This window comes from Acipenser ruthenus, chromosome 2 (genome assembly GCF_902713425.1).
Source record: "Acipenser ruthenus chromosome 2, fAciRut3.2 maternal haplotype, whole genome shotgun sequence".
Lineage (NCBI taxonomy): Eukaryota > Metazoa > Chordata > Actinopteri > Acipenseriformes > Acipenseridae > Acipenser > Acipenser ruthenus.
In genome coordinates this window covers 16,029,440-16,052,301 of record NC_081190.1, presented here as the reverse complement: position 1 = coordinate 16,052,301, position 22,862 = coordinate 16,029,440, and the positions used below count along the sequence as shown (strand labels likewise).

The following is a 22,862-nucleotide window of genomic DNA, read 5'->3' as shown; positions in this document are numbered from 1 at the left end:
GCACCAAGGAACGGAGACAAGAACCAATCTCTACACTTCCACAGGGCCGACTGACCGCAACAGCACTGCCTCTCACAGCGGCACCGTGACCAGTTACCATTATGACTCAAATCGCTTGCATGCCTACGATAGTCCCAAAGTCAAGCTCGCAACTTATGATGGGAAAGAAGATTGGGAGTCCTTCCTACTTCCTTTTGAGTGCCAAGCACGCAAGTATGGATTGAATGGTGCCCAGAGTGTGGAGAAACTGCACTAGTGTCTCCAAGGGCCTGCCATTTGACATGTCTGCTCTCTTCCTGAACATATCAGAGAAGATTATTCACTTCTAAAACAGCAGCTGTTGCAGCGCTTCTGTCAAAAGGACCCCCCAACCACAGTCCGCAGGAAGCTAGGAGAACTGCGACAGACACCGGAGTCCTCAGCCAAGTTTGCTGAAGAGGTGTGTCGCCTTGTCACTCTCACCTATTCAGGAGATAAAACTACAAGACAAGCTTCCTACTGACGCATTCCTCAAGGGGCTAAAAAACCAGAAGACAGCAATCATGTAGCGGACCAGGGGAGGAGACAGCTGTGACAGTCACCATACCCCAGAACCATAGCCAGGCTGAAATCACCAAGCCCAAGCAGGACTGCTAAAGGTCTGTGTTATCGCTGTGGAGAGGAGGGACACTTCCGCCGTGAGTGTTCACAATCACCCAGACTGGCCCCTCTCTAGAAGCAGGGAACTTAACAGGGGTCAGGTCCCGTGCTCCAGACTCGACCTGCAGCACTAATGGCCATACCAGTGATAAATACAAGTCCCCCACCCTACTGGTTGGAAGAGCTGCCAGCAGAGGCCCCAGTTTGCAAATTGCCATAACTGTGAATGGCACGCCAGTCAATGCTGTCCAGCACCTCCAACTATTTCTGAATGGGCGTCCCCAGTAGTCTTAGTCCACAAGAAGGACGGCGGATTCTGCTGGTGTGTAGATTACCGGCTCCTCAACAGCCTGACAGTTAAGGTTGTGTTTAGGGATTTTAGTTTAAACGTTCCCTGACTTTCCACCTATTCAGTCCAAGAAGGGAGACAGAATGTGGAGCCTTGGCCAGAAGAGGAGCCTGGAGCCTCCAACTGCACCGGATTAGAAAAGTAAAGCTAGTACGTGCACTAGATCTTCCTGAACATCGTCAAGGCCTGTTTGCAGCTTCAAGTGAAACACTTAATGAAGACCAGCAAGAGCAGCTGATCACTTTACTCTTGCAATACTGACGTAAAGACATCTTTGAGCACCTTCATAGCTATGGCCCAAAGCTGAAACCATGGAAGTGTCAGTTGCTGAAGGAAGAGGTTCTTTTCCTAGGGCATGTTGTCAGCAGTGAAGGTATTAGAACTAACACGGCTCTAATAAAGAATGTGCAAGACTGGAGTTCCCCTCGCAAAGTCCAGGAATTACAAGCTTTCCTGGGCCTGTGCAATTATTATCTCAGGTTTTTTCTGGTATTGAGACCCGCGCTGAGACCCGCGATTTCAGCCAGAACCAGGCAGAGGAGAACCAAAAAACATGTCTACTGTTAACTGGATGCAGCCTCTCAATTAGCAACAATTAGCCAGGGAGCAACAGAAGGACCCTGATCTCTCAATCTTGCACCAGTGAAATAATATGGGGGCCCTACCTACCTCAGAGCAAGTGGCTCTGGAAAGCCGAGCATTGAGGAAGTTCTGGTTGTGTTGGCCTCAAATTTAACTGCACCTTGGGGTCCTTCACTACCAGTGGGAGGATGCCTCCAGCTCCGGCTCATCTTTATTACTGCTTGTTCCTTCATCACTACAGGAAGTCATGCAGGCTTACCATGACCCTTCTCAGTCCGGCCACCTAGGGGAAGGAAAGACTCTCCAACGTCTCCAACAACACTATCACTGGTACGGGATGGGAGGGGATTTTCACCTCTTTGTCAAGAGAAGATTGTGGAAATTGGGAGTTTTAAATCTGAAACAAATGCATGTATTAACTGGTGTCCCTCAGGGTTCTGTTTTGGGACCTCTCCTTTTCAGTATTTTACATTTTATCCCTTGGTCAGATAATTTGTTGTCATGGAATACATTTTCATTGTTATGCTGATGACACACAATTACATCTGCAGGCTAAACTTGGGGCAGGACTGGATGTTTCTGTTCTACATGACTGATTGTTGGAAATTAAAATATGGATGCAACAAAATTTCTTTCAGCTAAATTGTAATAAAACTGAGGGGATGTCAATTGGCTCCTCACAACAGCTTTGCAAAGCCAATAGCGTCAGTTTATTAATTGATGGTGTGGAAAAATAAATTCTACTGGTATCGCAAAAAATATTGGGTGTAATTTGACTCTGCATTGTCTTTTGAGTCTCATGTTAAAAACATCACGAAAATGTAATTCTTCCATTTGCATAATAGTGCACATTTAAGACCGTCTCTGTCCATCTCAGATGCAGAGAAGCTGGTTCACGCTTTTATTTCCATACGCATTGATTATTGTAATGGTCTGTTGGCTGGAGTGTCTGGCAGGGTTCTTCAGAGACTCCAGCTGGTACAGCAGCTTGGGTTTTAACTAGAACTACTGAATCTGAGCTTATAACCCCAGTCCTGGCATCACTCTATTGGCTGCCAGTGAGGTTCAGGGTTGATTTTAAGATTTTACTTCTTACCTACAGGGCACTTAATGATTTGGTTCCTAAATATCTAAAATACTTCTTGCATGTTTATGTCCCCTCTCGTGCCCTGCGATCAGCTGATCTGAATAATAGTGGTTTCTAAAGCTAGGCTGCAGTCGATGGGTGACCAGGCTTTTTCTTGTTTTGTCCCGCGCCTATGAAACTCTCTGCCACTTAATGTAAGGGAGACCCATTCTCTTGATGTTTTTAAATTTTGCCTGAATACTTTTATACTTTTATTTTTGTTTTGCTGGGTTTGTTGTATTGTTACTGTTGTACAGCACCTTAAGATCTCTTGAAAGGTGCTTTATAAATTCAATAAATTATTATTATAATTATTATTAGATGTCAACAGTGCAGTATAACATCCAGTCCTACAAACAAAGCTAAACAGCTAAATTACCAAGCACGCGCACCCATAGACCGCCTGCATACTGATGTTCTGGGCCCGTTCCCCACATCTGCTTCTGGAAATAAATATATTCTGGTTATAATTGATCAGGGTTGAAGCATTCCCTGTACTCGATCAAGCAGCCGAGACGAGAGCCAAGAAACTTGTGTATTACTTCATTATTGGTTTTGGGGCACTGCTGGAGCTACATACTGACCAAGGGTGTCATTTTGAGAGTCTCTTATTCAAATAAGTATGTCAGCTTTTACAAATAACAAAAACAAAAACAACGCTCTATCACCCGGCTTCTAATGAGCAAGCAGAGTGGTTCAACCTCACACTTCTGCAAATGATTCGCTGCTATGTTGACCAAAACAAAAGAACTGGGACGAACACCTGTCTCTGCTCTGCTCACAGCTGCATATCGCAGTAAACTTCATTCAAGTACTTCACACCAAACTGGCTGATGTTGGGGAGAGAAGTTCACCTACACCATGACCATGGTTGTGTGCTGCGGAGATGAATCGCGATGAAATGGACGACCCAGACTTCCTGCAAAATCTGAAGGAAGGTCTCAGGCAAGCTCATCATACAGTTCGACAGAACTTCCGTGCATGTCATGTACGGCAGAAGAAGACCTATGACTTGCGAGCCCGAGAAAAGGTCTACAATGTTGGTGATTTAGTCTACGTTAGAGACAGTAGTAAGAAGAAAGGTTTCAGCCTAAATCTTCAGGCACATGGAAGGGTCCATTTGTAATTTCTGTATGCTTTGGACCAGTACTCTATGAAGTCAGGGGTCAGCACATAGAGGGTTTGCAATCTCAGCACCATGACCGTCTACAAACATTTACCAGCAATGTGATCCCAGGATGCAGGAGGCGACTGATACCTCTTTTCCACTGTACAACCGAGCCGCGCCGGGGCCGTACCGAGCCCTCAAGGTGCAGTTAAGGAGAACCTGGGTTGTTTTTCCACTGTAGAGCTGAGCCGTGCTACTGACGTCACACGCAACGAAAGACAGTTGTTATTAATTATTTGTTATTAATTAACTCAGTTTGCTAAAAGATGTGCAAACAAATGGTGTTCAAAAATTAATAGACCAGCTGTATCTTGTATCACTATATTTTGTAAAGATATTCAGGAATGTCTTTATATTCCACAAATTTTACTGGCAATTATTTGCCAAAGATATCCCATTTAAGGAGCGCAACGAGAGCCATAGTTGTATGTATGGTACAGCTGTACAGTATTTTGTTTGAATATACTTTTGTAAATAAGTTTAGAATTATTTTCCACATTTTTTACATTCATATAATAAAGGTCAAGGATGAGAAATTTGGTAGAATTTTGTGGTTTTTAGTGTGTCAGGTAAGTGAACTGTACCCGCGGTTTATGCCCATTTGCTTCAAAGAAACATCCGCTGGCTGCTCATCGCCGTCGTAAGTCTTACATAATGAAGACCCTCCACGTCTGGCTCCTACAGCGACTCTGAGCCAATGAAGCAGGGCCCACTGCTGAAGAAAACCCACAGTGGATGGGTTGTTCATTTACCTGCCCGTTACAAAGACTTAAAATTGACTGATTTTCTTTGTTAGTATTCCTTTCAGTACTTAATTGCACTTCAGTATTAATTGCACATAAACGGTTAATGTTCATGTTAATACAGAGACCAATATTCTTATTCTTAGAGTCTTATTGGCAGAAGTGCCGAAGGGACTCTGCACTGCCAGAAGGGCTTGGCGTTACAAAGGGTTTGTTACTTGGGGGTTTGTTATTGTGTTGGAACCGGTACCGGTCCTTCCTGCCTGTTATGCAATCGCAGGGTTAGTTATTGACCGGAAACAGTGGGATAGTAGAACAGGGAATGCTGATGTTAGTTATAGTTAGCTGACTGCTCGTAGGCTTATGGCTCGGACGTGGACACTCACCCGTTCTGCGCTGGAGAGAGCAACACGTTACTGCCTGCTGTAAGGTACTATGATTTTGCCATCCTGTCTGAGAATAAACATCGGTTCATTATTGCAAGTACTATCTGTTTTCGTGTGGATGTATTTCACCCTCGCCTCAGCTAAATAGTGAAAGCATATGCATGTCTACATATATATATATATATATATATATATATATATATATATATATATATATATATATATATATATATATATATATCAAAAAGAAAAAGGTAATGTAGTTACATAATGTTAATAATTGATCAAAAAAATTATATCAGTTTCCAGCCGAAGTCCTTCTTCGGCTGGAAACGTCCTGATAATTTTTTTTCTCAACTATTAACATTTTTATGTACCTACATTATCTTATTCTTTTTGATTTTGCTTCTTTTGGTACACAGCAGTTTTCCTTTTTCAATTTTATATATATATATATATATATATGCCAAGTCATATTTGGGAGAAAGAAAACGCAAAAATATAAATACATTTGTACATTTTTTAACCTGAACTATTTTCTCAAGACTGTAACACAGGGTCTCCTCCAGTCACCAGGTGTTTGCATTTTGTTATGTTGATTTCTCCAGTTGGGTGTACCCTCTACGTGTGATGTGTCCAGCACTTTTGGATTTAACAAAAAAAAAAAAAAAAAAAAGAGCTCAAATTCCGACTTCACAGAAGTTAAAATCAAATAGAAATCCTGTCAGCATTGGCTGACCAGTGGTTATGTTTTCCACAGGGTAAAAGAGTGTGAGGAGATCCATTCCATTTCTCGGCGTGGCTCCTAGAATTGACAGACATTGTTTCCGTGGTAGAATAACAAAGCTTTCACTCTTCCTTTCTCTCTCTCTCTCTGTCTCACCCTCTATCTGTGGGTCAGTGTCCTTGGCAGGTCTTGCAACACATCTGCCTAAAGTACGCTCGGCTGCAAAACTTGAACTTCAACACCAGTGGGCAGTAAGCCACTTTGTTCACATCTTTGCATTCTGGAGGGGAAATAAAAAAAGAAAGTCAGAATGAGTACAGAGAAGAGGGAGAAAAATGAAAACACACCTCTATCCAAGTTCTACATGCCTCCACTGGAATTATCCACATTGCCCTACAGTCCTATAAAGATAAGCTTTGTTAACACTCTTGGCACTTCTTTCCCCGATGGGGCTCGTGTTTATTTGAAAGACTTCTATATTTTAACACTTTCAGAAGTGCATTCTTTTTGGGAGCTTAAAAATCAAGTGTGTCTGAAAATTAGGGAGAATTTTATGTCAATAGCCTGACAACCGTCCATCTCACCAATAGTAATATCCCTGTGCACCACCAGAAGAATACTTTAAAAAACAAAAAAACGTATTTTAAATACAATTTTTTTTAAAAAAAGCTAAATCTAAAGTGTAAATTTCCTTAGAGATACTAATGCTTTAATAACACATAGTACAGTCTTACTGTACTTGCTTAACAGGCAAATGAATGACATTCTCGCTACAGACAATAATGAGGGTTTTGATAACAGTCATGTAGTCCTCACTGCACACATCACCACGTATCTATACAGAACTGCTTTATGATTCAAATCATCAACTCAATACAGGCACAGCAACAGAGCTTTGCCAACTTTGGGCAAGAAAGGAGTGGGCTGGAATTATTTAACCATTGCAATGAAATTTTAGATAGTGAAACAGACCATTACAAACAATAATTTGTGCTGCTAATTGTAGTAGGTCTATACAGTATATGGTACATTTTGTCCAGGCCAATGAGATATCAACAATACAAAAATACAGAACATGCATCTCCTGCTGTTAAAACCATTTCACAATTAAAAAACAAACAGTACAGGATCAGCTGCAAGCAATTACTCTTACCACCTGTAGTGTACTGAAACTGAATTTCAGGATCTCACATTCGACTGCATTACCAGCTCCACCACATGAATACACCCCATTTTGGAATTAGTTAAGCCTGTTGCTTTTTTTAACATAGAAAATTAAAAGCAGGTTAGCATTTTATTAGGGAGACCCTGTTACTACGTGCCATGACTTGCATGGATTTACCTAAATTCCAACAACTAACAATATCCAGTTGTCTTCAGATACGTTTTCTTCACCAATAAACAGGATTTCCTAACAGTACATGATTAATTATTGGTAAAATAAGTTATTAAACATTCTGGAAAGTAATAAGCCATGCAGTGAGCTTGACTTCCCTTAAACATTTTTACCATTGCCCTCAGATAATAAATTAGAAAATGACAAAGTCCTTGCAGCTACTGTGAGCAGGAAATATGAGATGGCATGAAAGGCAGCCTATACTGCTTTTTGGGTTTCAGGTGACCCTTGGCAGTCTTGATCCAACAGCACCATACATTAGGAAAAGCTCTGACCTAATATTCCTTTTCTGTTAGAAAAGCTGTCTGGAATCTTGGATTCATGTTATATGCACTCTTTTCTTACAATGCAATACACTTTCATTGTAGACAAACTGCATAAGCTTTTCATTTAGGTTTTGCCCAAAGCTGGGTCTGAACTCATGACCTCTTAGCCCTGAGGCACATGAGCTGACTTCTGATCCACCAACACCCATACTTTGGACAACCACTTCTATATGTTACACATAGAACCACTGATAGGCTGTACCGAGGTTAGGTAACTTCATCATCTTTACTTGCACCTCTCATCTCACTAGGCTGATTGAATACGGGTAAGGGGGCTAACAAGGAGGAAAGAATAATGATATCACATTAAAAGCCACAACACATTTCAGTATTCAGCCCGACACAGCAGTTTACAATAGATCCACCAAACTGCCCTGCCATTGCAGCCAAAGTATCCTTATCAGCAAAAAATAAAATTAAAATAATTATAAATCTGGACAGTCATATTTCAGGGAACTGCCTTGGCGTTGTTCTTTTTCGTTGCTACTGCCTGTTTCTTGTCAATCCAGGACACAGTGTGCCCTGACCCGACTGGGGAGCATGAAGAAAAATCACTCTAAGGATCAGCTCAAAGTCAAACAAAACCCACTCTTGTTTTGGAACTGAAGAATGCCATCCGAATGAGGCAAACAGTGGGAAGTATTTGCTCAGCCCAACACAACGTCTGAAGAATGAATGGTGCTAAATCTTATTATTTAAACAGAAACTGGGCAATGTAGAGGGAACCCTCTGTCTTCTAATTCCATTGTAGCATTATTTACTGAAATCCTAAAGAAAAAAAAAAAAGCTTCCTCTTAACTTTAAACAAAAAAGAATGTGACCTGAAACACGTTGCTATTCATTGAGTCGCAGTAAAATCTGCGGGACAGTAAAGAAAATGGTTAAGTGATTCACTGTCTGAAGAATCAGCAGTATCCCCAAAGCTCTAAAGATTTAGGTCCGTATGTCATTACATTGAGCACAAGACTTGGCTGTTATCCTTTGCTAATCTATTTCAACAGCATCTAAAAGCCATTTAGGGAAGTACAAATCTTCTTTTATGCCTAGTTTTAGTTAACTAAATGCAACAATGAACAGCATTTATTTTAGCAAGGTGTTCTCCTAAAAGGTATACCAGGCTCCATGTGTGGGGAGCTGATCCTGTTCAAAGAAAAAAAACCTTTGTTGTTCTTCTCTTATATGGACCAGCACGGTTTATCCTCATTCTCCTGCCTGCTTCCCTTTGTTATTACTGTTAAGGGTTACAACATACCAATCAACCAGCTGCCGTGCACTGAAACAATGATCTCCGATACAGCAGGTCATCAAGCTGGTCTGTTTGGTGGTAAGGGGATTTATCAAAAATAGGAAGCATTAGCTGTCTATTTAAGCTACCATTATTATTTTCTTTGTCCACACATTAAAACTGCATTTTTTCATACTGTAAGCCGACTACTATAAACACAGTTGAAAAAAAAAAAAAAATCACATATTGAAAATGAGATAAAATACAGTATAAGTTTAACAGGCTAGACTGAGGAACACAGTTCCCAAAGTCTATAAGAATGTCCAAGGACACCCATTAGCGCTAGCGCAGCATTACAAAGTCAGTGTTATTTCCCCCAATGGGCTTCACTTGAATAATATACCCACCTTCTGTGTTGACGATGGGAGTGGCGTCACATTTGCTGTCGCACTGCTGCATGGTCGGCGGCCGAAGACTGTCTGGACAGTCATTGGATAGCTGGCCGGTATACGAGAGACACTGCACCGTCCGCATCTGTTGTCCCAAACCACACTGAGCAGAGCACTGTGGCAAAAACAAGCAAAGACATATTCTAAAGACAGCAAATTTGAGCTTTGTATTGTGATATTTTACACAGGACTGAGTAACTATAATGTTGTCCTCCATTCAGGATAATTTCTTATACTGGATTACAAAGTTCTATAACTGTCAGGCTGACTGAATATAAAGTTACACTGTGTAGAAATTAAACAGTGAAAATGACACTGTAGGCATAAATGGCCCTTGATAAGACCCTCTTTTTTAAACATACCTTGAAACATTAACCTGCTGTGCTTAACGTTTAAGCAACTTATTTGGATAAATCAAGATGACATGTACTTGATAGATAGACTCAAGAGCAACAATGCAATCCTTAGATAAAAAGGGCCACCAAAACTGTGCAACAATTTAGAGTTCAAGTCCCACCCAGAACAAAACAAGCATTGTGAGAATCCAAAGAGCGTTTATTTCATTACTCAAACAGAGTCGGTATATTCTCAGGGAGAAGTGCTGAGATTCCCACTGGGTGCACAGGGTTCTTAATCGTCCAGGAAGGAGACAGAATCTTAGCTTTACATGGCTTCCAAATAAAGTAACCATTAATAAATAGTACAGAGCTTCAGCACAGACAAATGGAGTATGTCCAGCGTTTGCCTTAAGCAGGATTTAAACTAGTGAACCTATGAACTAAAGGCGAGTATCCAACATGTGGAGCCACCGACAGTCTGCAACTGCCATCCTGCTTGAATTCTCAAATGTGAAATCTGAATTGGAAGTCATTCAACTGCAGTGCTTGAATTAGACTTCTGTTGGGTTTTTCTTTTTCTTTAGATTTACATCTACAATATTCAACTACTGCTGCCTGCCAATCAGTTATTTCAGAAAAAAAATGGAGGTAAACTTTGCCTAAACTTCAAAATCATGCTCATAAGCACCTCATTCAGTGCACTGATTCTGCCTCCCATTCAGTCTCTAATTAAAGGTCTGTACATGTTTCCAAAAAAAGTTTGACACTGAATGTAAATAATTTGCAGCAGGATATAATTATCCGAATGGCAAAATACCAAAACAAATTACTCTGATTAGTATTTTTTGTTGTTAAAATCCCTGGATATATTGTCCAAACTTAAAAGTAAAAAGCCACAGTTGAATCATTTATATCTTTAAATGCATTCCCTGTTTATCACTTTGAACGTCTCTTGGACTGTTGTTGGGTGGCCGATGTCTCTACTGCTGCACAGAAGTGGAAAAATAGGCCTTGAACATAAGAAAGAGCTACAAGCATCTCAGTAAGCATGACTCACCACCTCCCTGAATACAATGTCATACTCACAGAAAGTAACAACTCCTTACCGTGATAATATAAATTGAAACATTATTCTCCAGGTGAAGCTTAACCAAATGTTGTGAAAGTTTTAATACAGAGCATCATTGAGAAACCTTTCTTCTGAGAGGAGGTTCCAGCCTGATTGGAGCTGCGATGCTGGGGGACTTACCTGTCCCCATTCCCCGGTGATCCAGCGAGGAGGCGGGCAGCGGCCCAGACTGCAGCGGATTCTCACAGGCGGCTTGCTCACATCAGGACAGTGGGAGGGTGGGAAGGTCTTAGTCAGGTCGCTGCTCTTGCACAGGACGATGCGGTGTTTAAAGCCTGGACCACACTTCGGTGTGCACTTCAGGAAGAAAATAACAAATGCATACTGATGTACAGTATCTATGTGTCTCTCGCAAGCACTTACAGAGATGCTGGTTCCTGCTACCCCAATACTGAAAACTTCCATATTCAACACCCACAGCAATTGATCTCAGCCCTTATAAAAGTTTACCTCAGTATTTTAGGTTATATTTCTGCAGTTTTACCATGTTTTTCCTGTGGTTATACTATGTATTTACCATAATTTACCATTGTTTGCCATGTTGATTAATATGCTTTACCATACCTCGCTATTCTTTACAATGCTTACCTGTGCTTTAACTAAGCTTTATTACACTTTGCTATGCTTTTACTGTAGAAAACTTTTATAAGGGATCCCTGCGGCAACTTCAGAATTTGCCATGTTAATTTGGAATACAACTGTAATAACATTAAGAATTTGTGTTAATGCTCAAATCATGCCCATAACTGAGGGGAGGCAGGAGGTAATTCAAACATATGATAAGTAAAAGCCCTGTATGTATATAGGCCTTGGACATAGGAAATAGCTAGGGCTGATTGAATGATTTGTTGATTAGGATTGACAGGGCCACTGTCCCGATTAAAATTAATTGACAGGCCTATCTAGGGATCATATCGATTTCAAGATAGCTCAGTATACTTTATGATAGCAAGCATTTTGAACATGCACACAGGCCCCGTCCCTTTGCTACAACAGCTGTAGGCAATGTGTTTTACTTCTCCTTCAAAGGTAGGCACCTCTCTGAGTCTGCAGCATATTGGAGTACGTCCCGGTTTGCCTTGAGCAGGATTACACCGTGTGACCTTTTGATTAGCAGGCAAGCCTTCAAGCTACTGAGCCCGCGAAAAAGTATCCACAATTATAGAAGGAAATAAAGATGACCTTCTAATTAAGTTACACTGTAAGGTAGGTAGGTTGACATCAACAACACATTTTCTAATGTAAAAATGATATCAAGAAGTATTCCATTCATTTAAATCATGTGCCAAAAAAATGTGGTCATATAACAGTACTTGCTTATAGTTGTTGTTTTTAAATGATGGTACGAATTGAAAAACAAATATGATATTCGCGGAGTTATTGGTAAGACTCTGTGTAAATTTGAAAGTCAAATTAGGACACCAAGCACATTTTCCATTTGTTCTTTCATTCTGCAATGTCACTGACAGTTTTTTAAAATGGCTGATGATCTTTCCAAAAACATTTAGCCTCACCTTCCATGTTAAACAGATTCAACAACCTGTATAATAATTTCATTTACTGAAACAAAAACCAAAAAGCAGCAGCAATGTTGATGAAAACAGTTTAACCCAGCCCAGCTTTCAAGGTAACTCCAGGGTAGTATGTCAGATGCTCATAAAGCAAGGGTGTCTTTGAGTTAATATAAATCTGATCCCACTGCACTCCTAATGCAGGAAATGGGCCAATTAAAGTGGCCCTGGACATCACTAGAGTTACAGAATGGAACAGGATCAGCTAATCCCTTACAACAGCAAGAATTCAAGGCAGCTGCTCACCTCTGACCAATCCAGAGCCACCCACTGAGGCGGGCATGACTGGTTGTTGCAGGGCTCTTTCTCGATTGGTCGGTGTGTCAGGCAGTTGCTGTCGTCCAGGCTCTCCTCTTCCGAGGGCCCGATCTTTCTGATGCACAGCACAGTCCGAGTGCGCATTCCCCCGTCGCAGGTCTTACTGCACTCTGACCAGTCCCCGATAAACCACCTGTGCAATACAGCATTGACATGGTGTCAAAATCACTGCGTATTGATACTTCATCCATAACTGTAAACACTTAAAACAGAAGACACGTCTTAGTCTAGAAGACAGACGCTTCAGCAGCAGTGTCTTTTTCAATGTTCAGCTCAACACAAACACATGCAAGCCCATACATGTCCAGCTCTGACATACAAAATAAATGACCACTTATTGGTGTGTAAAAAATGAAACAGTTTATTTAACCCTTTCCATCGTATGAATTATGTTCTGAGACCAGGAATAGACAGCTTTCTGTGAATCTGTCCCGCATTACAGATTTGACCAGAACTATCCTGTTTCCTAATTACTGATAAATGGTAAACAGGTGTTATTTCTACAACTATTTACTGATGTATTTGGAACACCTGTCTGCAAACTATTTTTTTTATAGTAATAATGTTGGGTAGTCACGGTCTTGCTTCATTCATTCAAAACAATAGGAAAATAGGCAATTTCTTGACTGCTGCATGAGCAAATACTGCAGAACAGATGTATATCAAATTACAGTTTGTTTTGAATATTTTACTGTCTGCAGCACATTTCCATTTCAGACTTTATCAGCAATTCCTTCAATTCCTTTTTTTTACTCCATGTCCAAAGTTTTAAAAGTTCTATCTCCTAGTTTCTTTGTTTTGATAAATAGGGTGTCTCCAAGTTGTTATTACTTATTCGAGTGCATCAGCACAACCGCTTCTAACCAAAGGCCTCCTCTCCGATAACCCTGACCTTGGGAGTGAATGGAAAACTAATGATGCTCGGTAATTCACACAAACATGCTCTGGTTGTCAAACCCTGTGACTGATGTAACAGTGGAATAGCCACAATGGTTGATTCAGCACAAACACACACACACACACACACACACACACACACGCACATGCGCACACGCACACGTACACACACACACGCACACGCACACGCACACGCACACACCAGAAGACTTACTCAGGCGGACATGGCTCAGTGTTACAGGCACGTTGGTTTTCTGGTGGTTTGCTCTCTGGGTCACAGTAACTATTCTGCACAATGGAGTTATCGTCAAGCCTTTTACACACTACCTCTTGTTTCTGGGAACCTATATTAAGAGAACACACTGATTATGAAGCAATGGTACTTTCACTGCAAATTAACCAAAGTTATTTTTCATATCAGAAGAAATAAGCTGTATACCATGGTTATTGGTGCAAATGTACTGAAATGTAAGCTGGTTAGTGTATGGGCCCTTGTCTTCTATCCTAGACTTTACTGTATCGGCAGTCATTGACGTCACAAGACAAACCGAGAGATTAGTGTGTGAGCTCAGATGCTTTTAGAATGGGCAGCCGTGCGGTTACTCCCTGGTGAGGAAGATCAAGAGAATGAAGTCTGAGGCATGATGTCGGTTTGCCTGAAAGCCAGGGAAATCCTGCTTGGGTAAAAATAGTGAGTGCTTGCCACATGGTCCCATAGTATCTGTGGGTGGGCATCTCAAACAGCAAGACCCCTGAATCACTGCTCAAGAACCGCTATAGGCAGATACATTAGAAAAACTGACGGCTGGGATACAACCTTAAATCTCTGAATAACAATGAATACAGGTCTGTTTTTGTCAATGACGGCATCTGTATATCTTTAAAAAAAAAAAAAAAAAAAAACACACCAAAAAAAACATAACTTTAAGACTGTATCATAACAAACTGTCTGTACCACTGGACTAAGACGTTTTAGTTATAATCACATTTCAAAGAAAACACCCTGCACCATTCCTTATTAAAACACTTTGGAATCCATGGTTTACAGAGCAGATTGTGATCTCATCAGAAACTGCAGCAAAGGATATACAATGTTTACGTCTAAAACATTGAAATGTTATGTCAGAGTGAACAGAGATAAGTTAATCTTCACAAGCCGATTTCTTACGTTTAACCCTAGCAGTGCCCTGGGCTGATCTGATCAGTTTAATTTCCTGTCTGATGTTGCTTCGGTCAACTTAACTGGTCAGGTTCGTTATTTGAGTTTTTGGCTCAATAATCTTTCAGAGGAAGGCTTGGATTTCGAAAGGAAACAGCTATGGAACACTTCAGTACTGAAATTGTGTGAATTATTGTCTGAATAAAATGTTATGATTTAATGTGAATTATTGAAGCTCTAATAATGTTTGACTGCCTATGCAATTACGTTAACATCTAGAAAGATAATATAAAAGTTGTATCAATAGTTGTTTATATTACTTCAAGTATAAAATGTAATAAACCTAAATAAATACTAAATGAATAATACAATGGTATTGTACAGCAGTTCCATATTCATGAAGAAATTATGTTAACCAGCTTCATTTAAATGAGCCTTATAAAGGTGCTGATTATAAAAACACATAGCATTATAAAAACAGACGTGTCAGCATTGTCTTCAGTGCAGTTCTATTATATTTCTCAACCTTTTGAAGCTTGAAGTATTCAAATTCAAATTGCAATAGAGCACAGATGCTAGACTCATGAAAGTTATGACAAATTATTCTTAACAGGGGCTGAGCAATGCAGGGTTAAAGTAAGTTTCTCCCAGATGTATAGTTTTTAATTAAATACCTATAAAATGCCCACAAGATACATCCACACAACTTTTTTATGAAAAGCAATGTTTTTCATAAGGTTTAGTGACCATAATCCAAGTGCTGTTCTCCAAAAATTGAGTTTGCAAATACTTTACATGCTTTTAAATGACCAGCTATAAAAACTGCAAGGAACAGTCTTTGTTCTTTTATAAGATGCCTTAAGTTGCAGGCAAACAAAAATGGTTTAGTCATTTTTGTGACCGACCACATGAAACTGCTGTCTCGGAGTTAGAATATTTAATTACATAGGAACCAAACTGCAGGATATCTTCCATCTGTAAAACAGTTGTACTGGCTAACCGAAAAAAAAATACTTGTGAGCTCTCTCAGACAAATTACATGATAAACACGAAACAAATTTCAAATATGGAAAATATGCATTCTGATTTTCTAAGCAGTGCAGAGACCAACTAATCAAAAAAATAACAGTAATCTGTTATTTCACCCTTACGTGTCTTACAAAGAAAATCCTGCTACTGAATAATCTTCAGCACTGAGCAATTAGCTGTATTTTCTTTTTGAATCTGGAGGGAACTCTTCCAAATGAGGCTCAGACAGAAAGTACTGTGGTGAGATGAAAGGCCATTGGATGCAATCTCTTAGACATCAACGACATTTAATAAAATCTTGCCTTTGAAAAAATGTGAAATATAATACCTTACAACTCAACAGAACCTTACTTACACCTGTCTTAATATTCATTTTGTTCAGATGAAATTTGTTAATACCAGCATTGAACTACAAGGAACAATAAATAGTCCATACTGTATTCATAAAGCATTAAGATGGTATGTTAAATGTGACATATTACCTCCTGCACACGTGGCTGAACACTCTGACCAAGGCAGGTGATGCCATGCAAAACCAACTTCATTGTCCCCACTGCCAATGCGAGTAATTGGAACATTAAACTTGTACTTGATGCCCAGATTCTGTTCCTGAAGGAGAACCTAAAATGAAAACAACAATGACAAAAAAAAAGGATTCTTGAAACTTGATGCAAACCCACAGTGTGACCTACCCCTAAGCACAAGGCTGTGCGCCTGCCATTTTGCTGCCTTTAATTTGAGTTGGTGGTTAGCGGTCGTCCTTTGTGTGGGTAGTTCTTTTAAGAACTGTCTGCCTGGTCTATTCCTGTTCTGAGGTCTAATGTTTTGAGGTTTCGAGAATTAGGGCCCTATTCATAAAAGTACTTGCCGACTGACGTAATAAAACAAATTTTGTTTAAAACTAACGAAAGTCTTCCATATTGCTATTCATAAAATGATCTGAGCAAACAGGCGACTGTCGCAGAGCACTTTATCAATGGGTAAAAACTGCCTCTTTTTGATGACGTCATCAGCATTATTAATGTTCCCTGTGTGGCGTCGGTAGCTGTTGCAAAAAGAAAAAACGGAATCCACCGACAGTACTACCGAAACCTGAGTCTGCAGCTGCCAGTCACGACACTTTGCAAAAACTGTAATTATAATAACAATAATAATAATAATAATAATAATAATAATAATAATAATAATAATAATAATAATAATGATAATATTGAAAACTTAATGTTAATCTTACAAATGATCAATTATTATTATTATTAGTAGTAGTAGTAGTAGTCATAGTAGTAGCATTAATAATAATAAACCCCGCTTAAAGCAGGGAGTCAATCAGGGGCGATTTTATGTTTATGAATCGGTAAAAGTTTCACGCTGTACTGCACACTGTACACAAAATGGGTCATTTGTGGTGCGCGAAAAAAAAAGACTCCCCTTCGAACACTGATCTCGTAGTGTTTTTTGCAATACCAAGCAAGCCGCGGATCACGGCAAAGAAATAATAAAATAACTGGCTATTCTCAGTCTCTCACTTGCTCTCAATTCACAATGCTGTTTCAAAATGATTATGCCAGAGAATATGTTCTTGTGTGAGTATATATTTATATTAAACATTTTCCTTCATATATATTTTTTTTCCAAAATAGGCAATGTTAATCACGGGTATGTCAAACTGTATAACAGAGCAAGCGTAGTAATAAAATATGTCTTTAAAAAAATAGTCTGCCGAGGCTGTTGTTAGTTTAGACTCGTTCAATAAGGCCTAGTTATCGTTCACTCTTATGAATAGCAGGACCAATGAAAACTTTATGCTAATGAGGTAATCGTTAAGCTTTACTTCAATTCGTTTAAAACATGCCTTCATAGAAGAAAATCATTGGGGCTTAACAACGCATCTGAATTATCTCTTATGAATAGCAACTGCCATTAAACAGGTGGCTATGGACAAAATCAGGTACGATCATGTACTCCTGTTTTCTCATTTCGACAGGCGTTACCCCTTTATGAATAGAGCCCTTAGTGTCTAAATGTTTTCCCAAGGCCGTATTTCTAACAGATTCACCTAACCTCTGGCCAGACAGGCAGGTCACCCTAGATTAGTATTTCAACAGTAGCAGGCTTAACAACTGCATCGTTTGAGAGGTGAGAATTGATCAGTCACAAGTAATCCGGGGGCTGCTCTAGCTCTTTCACAGTCAGCCTGTAGAAGTCACTGTGTAGACATGCAAGGCTCACTCAGCACTGAAATAGGGCAGGGGTTGTTAACCAAGGGGTCGTGGTTGACGATATATAAAGTGGACGTAGTGATGTGATCTGTTCCTTGTGATGGTTACGCTAAGAACCGAAAGGACCTGTATTTGTGATTACAACCGTCTGCCTGTCTGTCTAAAATGCACTGTTTGTTTGTTTGTTTGTTAGACTAGACGGCTAACACGATCCTGAGCTGTCGCCCACGGCCAGCACTAAACCCGGAATAAACTGTACTTCACCTTGAGCACTACAGCACTCACTTTGGACTGGTGACCGTGTTTGTGTCTTGTGTGTATATGTACTGGACTGTTGTTTGTTATTATTCACGGGACTGTAACCCATCATTATCCACTGCGCAATACACATGCCCGTGTATTAACAGCCCTCCTATTGTTTACTGTTTGGTCATCAGACCGTCTGGATACAAATAAAAACAGAAACCATTTCACCCGTACTTTGTTGTCTGTCTTTTCTTATTGGATTACTGCAACTGCTCTTCACCTGCTCTACTAATTACCACTTTGCCACAACCCTTTACTTCACTTCAGCTGTATTTTGTAAAATGTATATTTAGAACCTTTGAAACTAAAACATGCACTGAAATGACCTGATTTTTCCAGTTCTGGTGAAGGGGACTTTCAAGTTAAAAAGGGGTACCGAGTGCTATGTAATTTCTTTATCTTATCTATACGCGGCTAAAGATTTTGGAAAATGTCGTTTGTATTGCTGATTGATTCCAATTCTACTGTTTAATTTTCCCCACTTGTATTTTTATTATTATTACTTACTTACTGAATTTTTTTTTTCCCTTTCACATACTACAAGGGATCCAGTCGGTCCTTTACAGGTTTGCAACATTTGTACCTGTACCTCATTCAGCACAAATGTATTCAATATTTGCCAAGCCACAGCTCACATTTGTGACAGCAGTTTGATTAACTAGTGACAGAGCACTGCAAGAACAATACATTTATGTCATTCAGAATAAAGCTGATGAACACAAGCCAAAGGCCACTGAGGTGTAATGTTACCATGACAACAAGGATTTCTGTGGTTCCACCCAGAGCTTCCAAAGACTCAGGCTCATCAGCAGGCCTCTTGTAATGAAAGGCTGTTCCAGCCACATCGAATTTACGAGGCCAGTCAATAGTCCAGGCACCATTGATGTAATAGTTATCGTCTTCAGATTTTAAGGCTGGAAAAAATAGATTACAAATACCATTACATTTTTGGCAAATGTAATGCAATGATAGAAACTAGGCAATATATGCTGAGGTGAGGTCATTTTACTAATTCATCATTATCATTTCTACATTGTCTTCATAGAGAAGACCAAAGAAACAGTTGATGATTTCACAAGACCTCTAAAAACGCTCTCCAGGTGAAAGTATTACATAATCAACTGATAGGAGATTAGAGAACATTCAATTCTAGTAGTCAAAACAAGTTTTGGTTACCAACCACAATATTTTTTTTAAATATGCTGTTTTCATAATGATTCATGCTCTGCACTCACTTCTCAGTAGAGGTTATCATGCAGGGTGGGATATCACCCGATACATAAACAAACACACATTTAAAATGAACAGTCTGGTAGTCATGAATCCTCCATTTTAATTTTCACAGTCATTTGTAACATTTTCTTTTTCATGGGAAACAGCTGGACTGGGATTCTTTACAAACATAATACAACTGTTTCATATCATTGCTGTCCAGTATTTAGTATGCTGCATTTTGAATCTTTGACCAGGCATACCTACACTATTAGGAATACCAGGGGGGAATGTATATTTCTCTCATACTTCAATTAGGGCTACTTATCACAGTGCAAATCACAAAAATTAATAAAACTAGATTTAGCACTAGTCTTGGACGACCATATCTACAGCAGAATCGGGTAGTCCAGGATTAGTGTTAGTGTTAATCTGGGTCTGTGAAATCAGCCATTCAAGTTTGGTTGTTGACACAGATATAGACATTTACTTTAGTACTTTATTAGCAGACTCTTATCAATAATGTATCTTGTGAGGAAAGCCACAACCGACTCTGGGCTCTTTTCTCTCAGTGGTAATGTCTTTCACTTGACGTTTATTTTTCATTAACCACTTACTGTAGTACCCTAATGTATCCTCTGTTTATGTTACTACTGTGTACAAAGGAACTGCTTACACACTATAAACTGATACGCAACTCTGTAAACATAAGGGGCAAGTCACTGCATTCATTCAGCTTGTACTTACAAAAAACATACCACTGCCATACAGCTCTTCATTGGGTGCGCTTTGAGGAAATGCTGTAGTGCCATGAACTATTGAAAACGTTTTGCAGTGCATTTTCGTACACCTGCTTAGGTTCAGTACCCTCTGATCAATATAAATGCTGTTCTCAGCTTTGAAACACCTCTGAAGGTATAGCAACACGGTACAGAAGCTGTCTCCTCCATTTGAGTCTCCTGTTATCTTTGTGCTGGATAGAATTTCTCAGGAAATATTTAACTCCTTCGCAGGGTGTTTCAGCATCGCAGGATGACACAAGTGTTATAACTGTCCATCAAAGAAATCATGGGAAACGCAAATGGGTGCAGACCAAAATATACACATAGGTCAGGGCTACTCTCCTGTGTACTTCCAAAGACTCTTCAAAGCGAGGATCTTTAGGGGAGAGCTGAAAACGGTACTAAAGCAATTCAATGATATGAAAATTGACTTTGATATATTTAGGTTTCAGATTTCTGTCTTTTCAGAATGCTAAATTCCAGATGGTTTCATACATTCTAGGTAGATTCAGAACTCAACCAAACATTCCAAAAACATTCTGAAGATGTTTATATAGAGAGGGTACAGCGAGGAGTGTTATGAACCACCACTTATGATTGAGGAACGACCAAACAAGGTCAGCTCTCGCTGAATAGTTCAATCCTCAAGAGCTGAATACATTTCCATGCTGCAGTAACATGTTTCAAACACAGGTTATTTTTCAAATATAATTATTTCAATTTTTATATAAAAAAACTCTTGCTCACGCACTTTGATTGAGAAATGGAATTTAACCCAGGAGAATATACCCACTGAAACAAACATATAAAGTAAACTATGAACTTGGACATGACATTAACTGGTGTATAACTGGTCAATTTAAAACAAGTGCTAAATCTATTTTTTTTTTTTTTTTTTATTGAAAATTCAACCATTATATTACCCATTATTCTGAACTTACCAATGTAGTTTTTTGACACGGCCAGTTCTTTAATTTCAATGTGCACTGAGCCTCTCGGAATCTGAATAACCTCCATGTAACCTAAAAGACAAAGATTTCAGTTGAAAATCTACATCAGGCTGAACTCCAGAATGTGGGTAGAGCTGTATGTAACACATAATTCAGGACAACAAGAAGCATGTCCTTTAAAGACCCCAGTTGGGTTTGACCCCTTCTCCACAATCAGACAAATTTGACCCACCCCCTTAGAAAAATATACTGAACTGGTGACCATTTCTCCTGGGATGTTATGGATCTGTCAAAGGAACATTCCCTTAAAAGGAACGTCCATATATTTGAAATGCAGCTTTACACAGACTTAAATTCAAATGTAACAGATTCTTACGGGTGGGAAAAACAGAGGTAACCACATAAGAGATTTAACACTTTTGTAAACAGTGTCACTAATTCACATTCACTGTCTTATACTGTTTCTTTTGTCTACAAGTCTCTTTATATAAATATATGCAATGCAACACTAAAACCAATGAAAAATGAAGCCCTGAAGTGCTTGGCAAGCACTGCAAACTGGCATATAATATGAACTGTTTAGCAAAAAAGTGTTGGAATTCTTTTGAGTTGCCTTTGGCAAGATAAGAGGATATCATCTGAAAAGCAATTAAAAACTTGTCCCAGTTGGCAACAAAAGCTACAGTGACGGCACTGCCTACCTCCCCTAGGAAGAGAGTCATTAAAGAGGCCTTCAATTGCTTCACAAGTGCTGCCGTCGCCCCCACAAATGCGACACCGGTCCTCCTTCGCATCCGAGCCCAGGATGTTATCACAGCCCACGTGCTGAGAAGAAGAGGAGAACAGTGAGTAAAGGTCATCATAAAGCAAAACATGGGTTAAAACAGAAGGGGGTTCTGCCCTGCCCTTGTTTTTTATCACCCTGCACCTTAAATGGTGTCCACCTATTGCTGTGGGAGATCTGTACTTATCCCTGGTCAGAATCTGTACTTATCCCTGGTCTATGACCAAACATTTAAATTGAATTAGACCTGTAGATTTAAAATACTTTTCTTCCAGGTTTACTTTTAACCTGCTGTGTTTTACAATGTAAAACAAATATTGAAGCTGACACCCTGGGATCCGTCAAGAAGCTGCTTGATGAGATTCTGGGATCAATAAGCTACTAACAACCAAATGAGCAAGATGGGACGAATGGCCTCCTCTCATTTGTAACCCTTCTTATGTTCTTATGTTCTTAAAAGAGAAGAAAAAAAAAACACCACTTACATCCTCAGATTTGGGCATTATCATAAGGTAAGGTATTGACTAGGCCTGTTTAAATGTGAAGAGAGGGTGGATTGTATGGAAACTGTTATAAAACCAATCAGTGTGGAAAGGTAGAAAAACAAAAGTTAATCTAATATTATTTTTTGTGAACATTTTTTTATTGTTTTTAGACAATGCACTACAATAGTATTCAATATAATAATAGTAATAGCAAACTATTTACAATGCTGGCTGGGACACAAAACCTATACAGAATTAAACCTATACAGAATTAAAGTAGGTCTCTCACAGCTGTGACAATTTCTGACCATGATGACACAGATTTGTGCTTAGCACCGTGCAGCTTGGCAAAAGTTAATCTAATATTATTGAACGCATTTCCTGCCCTTTTCTCCTTGGGTGGTTGTATTGAATGCAGTATTACCTTAAAATAGTCGCTGTTATCGCACCACTGATAACAGCACAGGATGTTCGGGCTACTATCTGTTTACGCTAGCAACACCTTGGTTAAATGTTTGCTGCATCTTGAGTCACCTCAAAAATAAAAGTCTGGCCATAATTCCTACA

At 39.5% G+C, this 22,862-nt stretch overlaps 1 protein-coding gene across 2 annotated transcripts in view; it reads right to left on the bottom strand.

Moving 5' to 3' along the window:
• Positions 1-5,643: 5,643 nt before the first annotated feature.
• The window catches only part of LOC117403783 (A disintegrin and metalloproteinase with thrombospondin motifs 6), an 82,230-nt gene continuing 65,011 nt past the window's right edge, over positions 5,644-22,862 (bottom strand). For both annotated transcript variants that reach the window (XM_059006613.1, XM_059006618.1), the window contains 9 exons: positions 21,728-21,851; positions 21,018-21,098; positions 18,833-18,996; positions 16,040-16,178; positions 13,584-13,713; positions 12,401-12,605; positions 10,704-10,880; positions 9,075-9,231; positions 5,644-6,000 (listed from right to left, as the gene is read on the bottom strand). In XM_059006613.1, the coding sequence (XP_058862596.1) occupies positions 5,891-6,000; positions 9,075-9,231; positions 10,704-10,880; positions 12,401-12,605; positions 13,584-13,713; positions 16,040-16,178; positions 18,833-18,996; positions 21,018-21,098; positions 21,728-21,851 (1,287 nt within the window). In that variant the 3' untranslated portion in view covers positions 5,644-5,890. The remainder of the gene's footprint in view (positions 6,001-9,074; positions 9,232-10,703; positions 10,881-12,400; positions 12,606-13,583; positions 13,714-16,039; positions 16,179-18,832; positions 18,997-21,017; positions 21,099-21,727; positions 21,852-22,862) is intronic.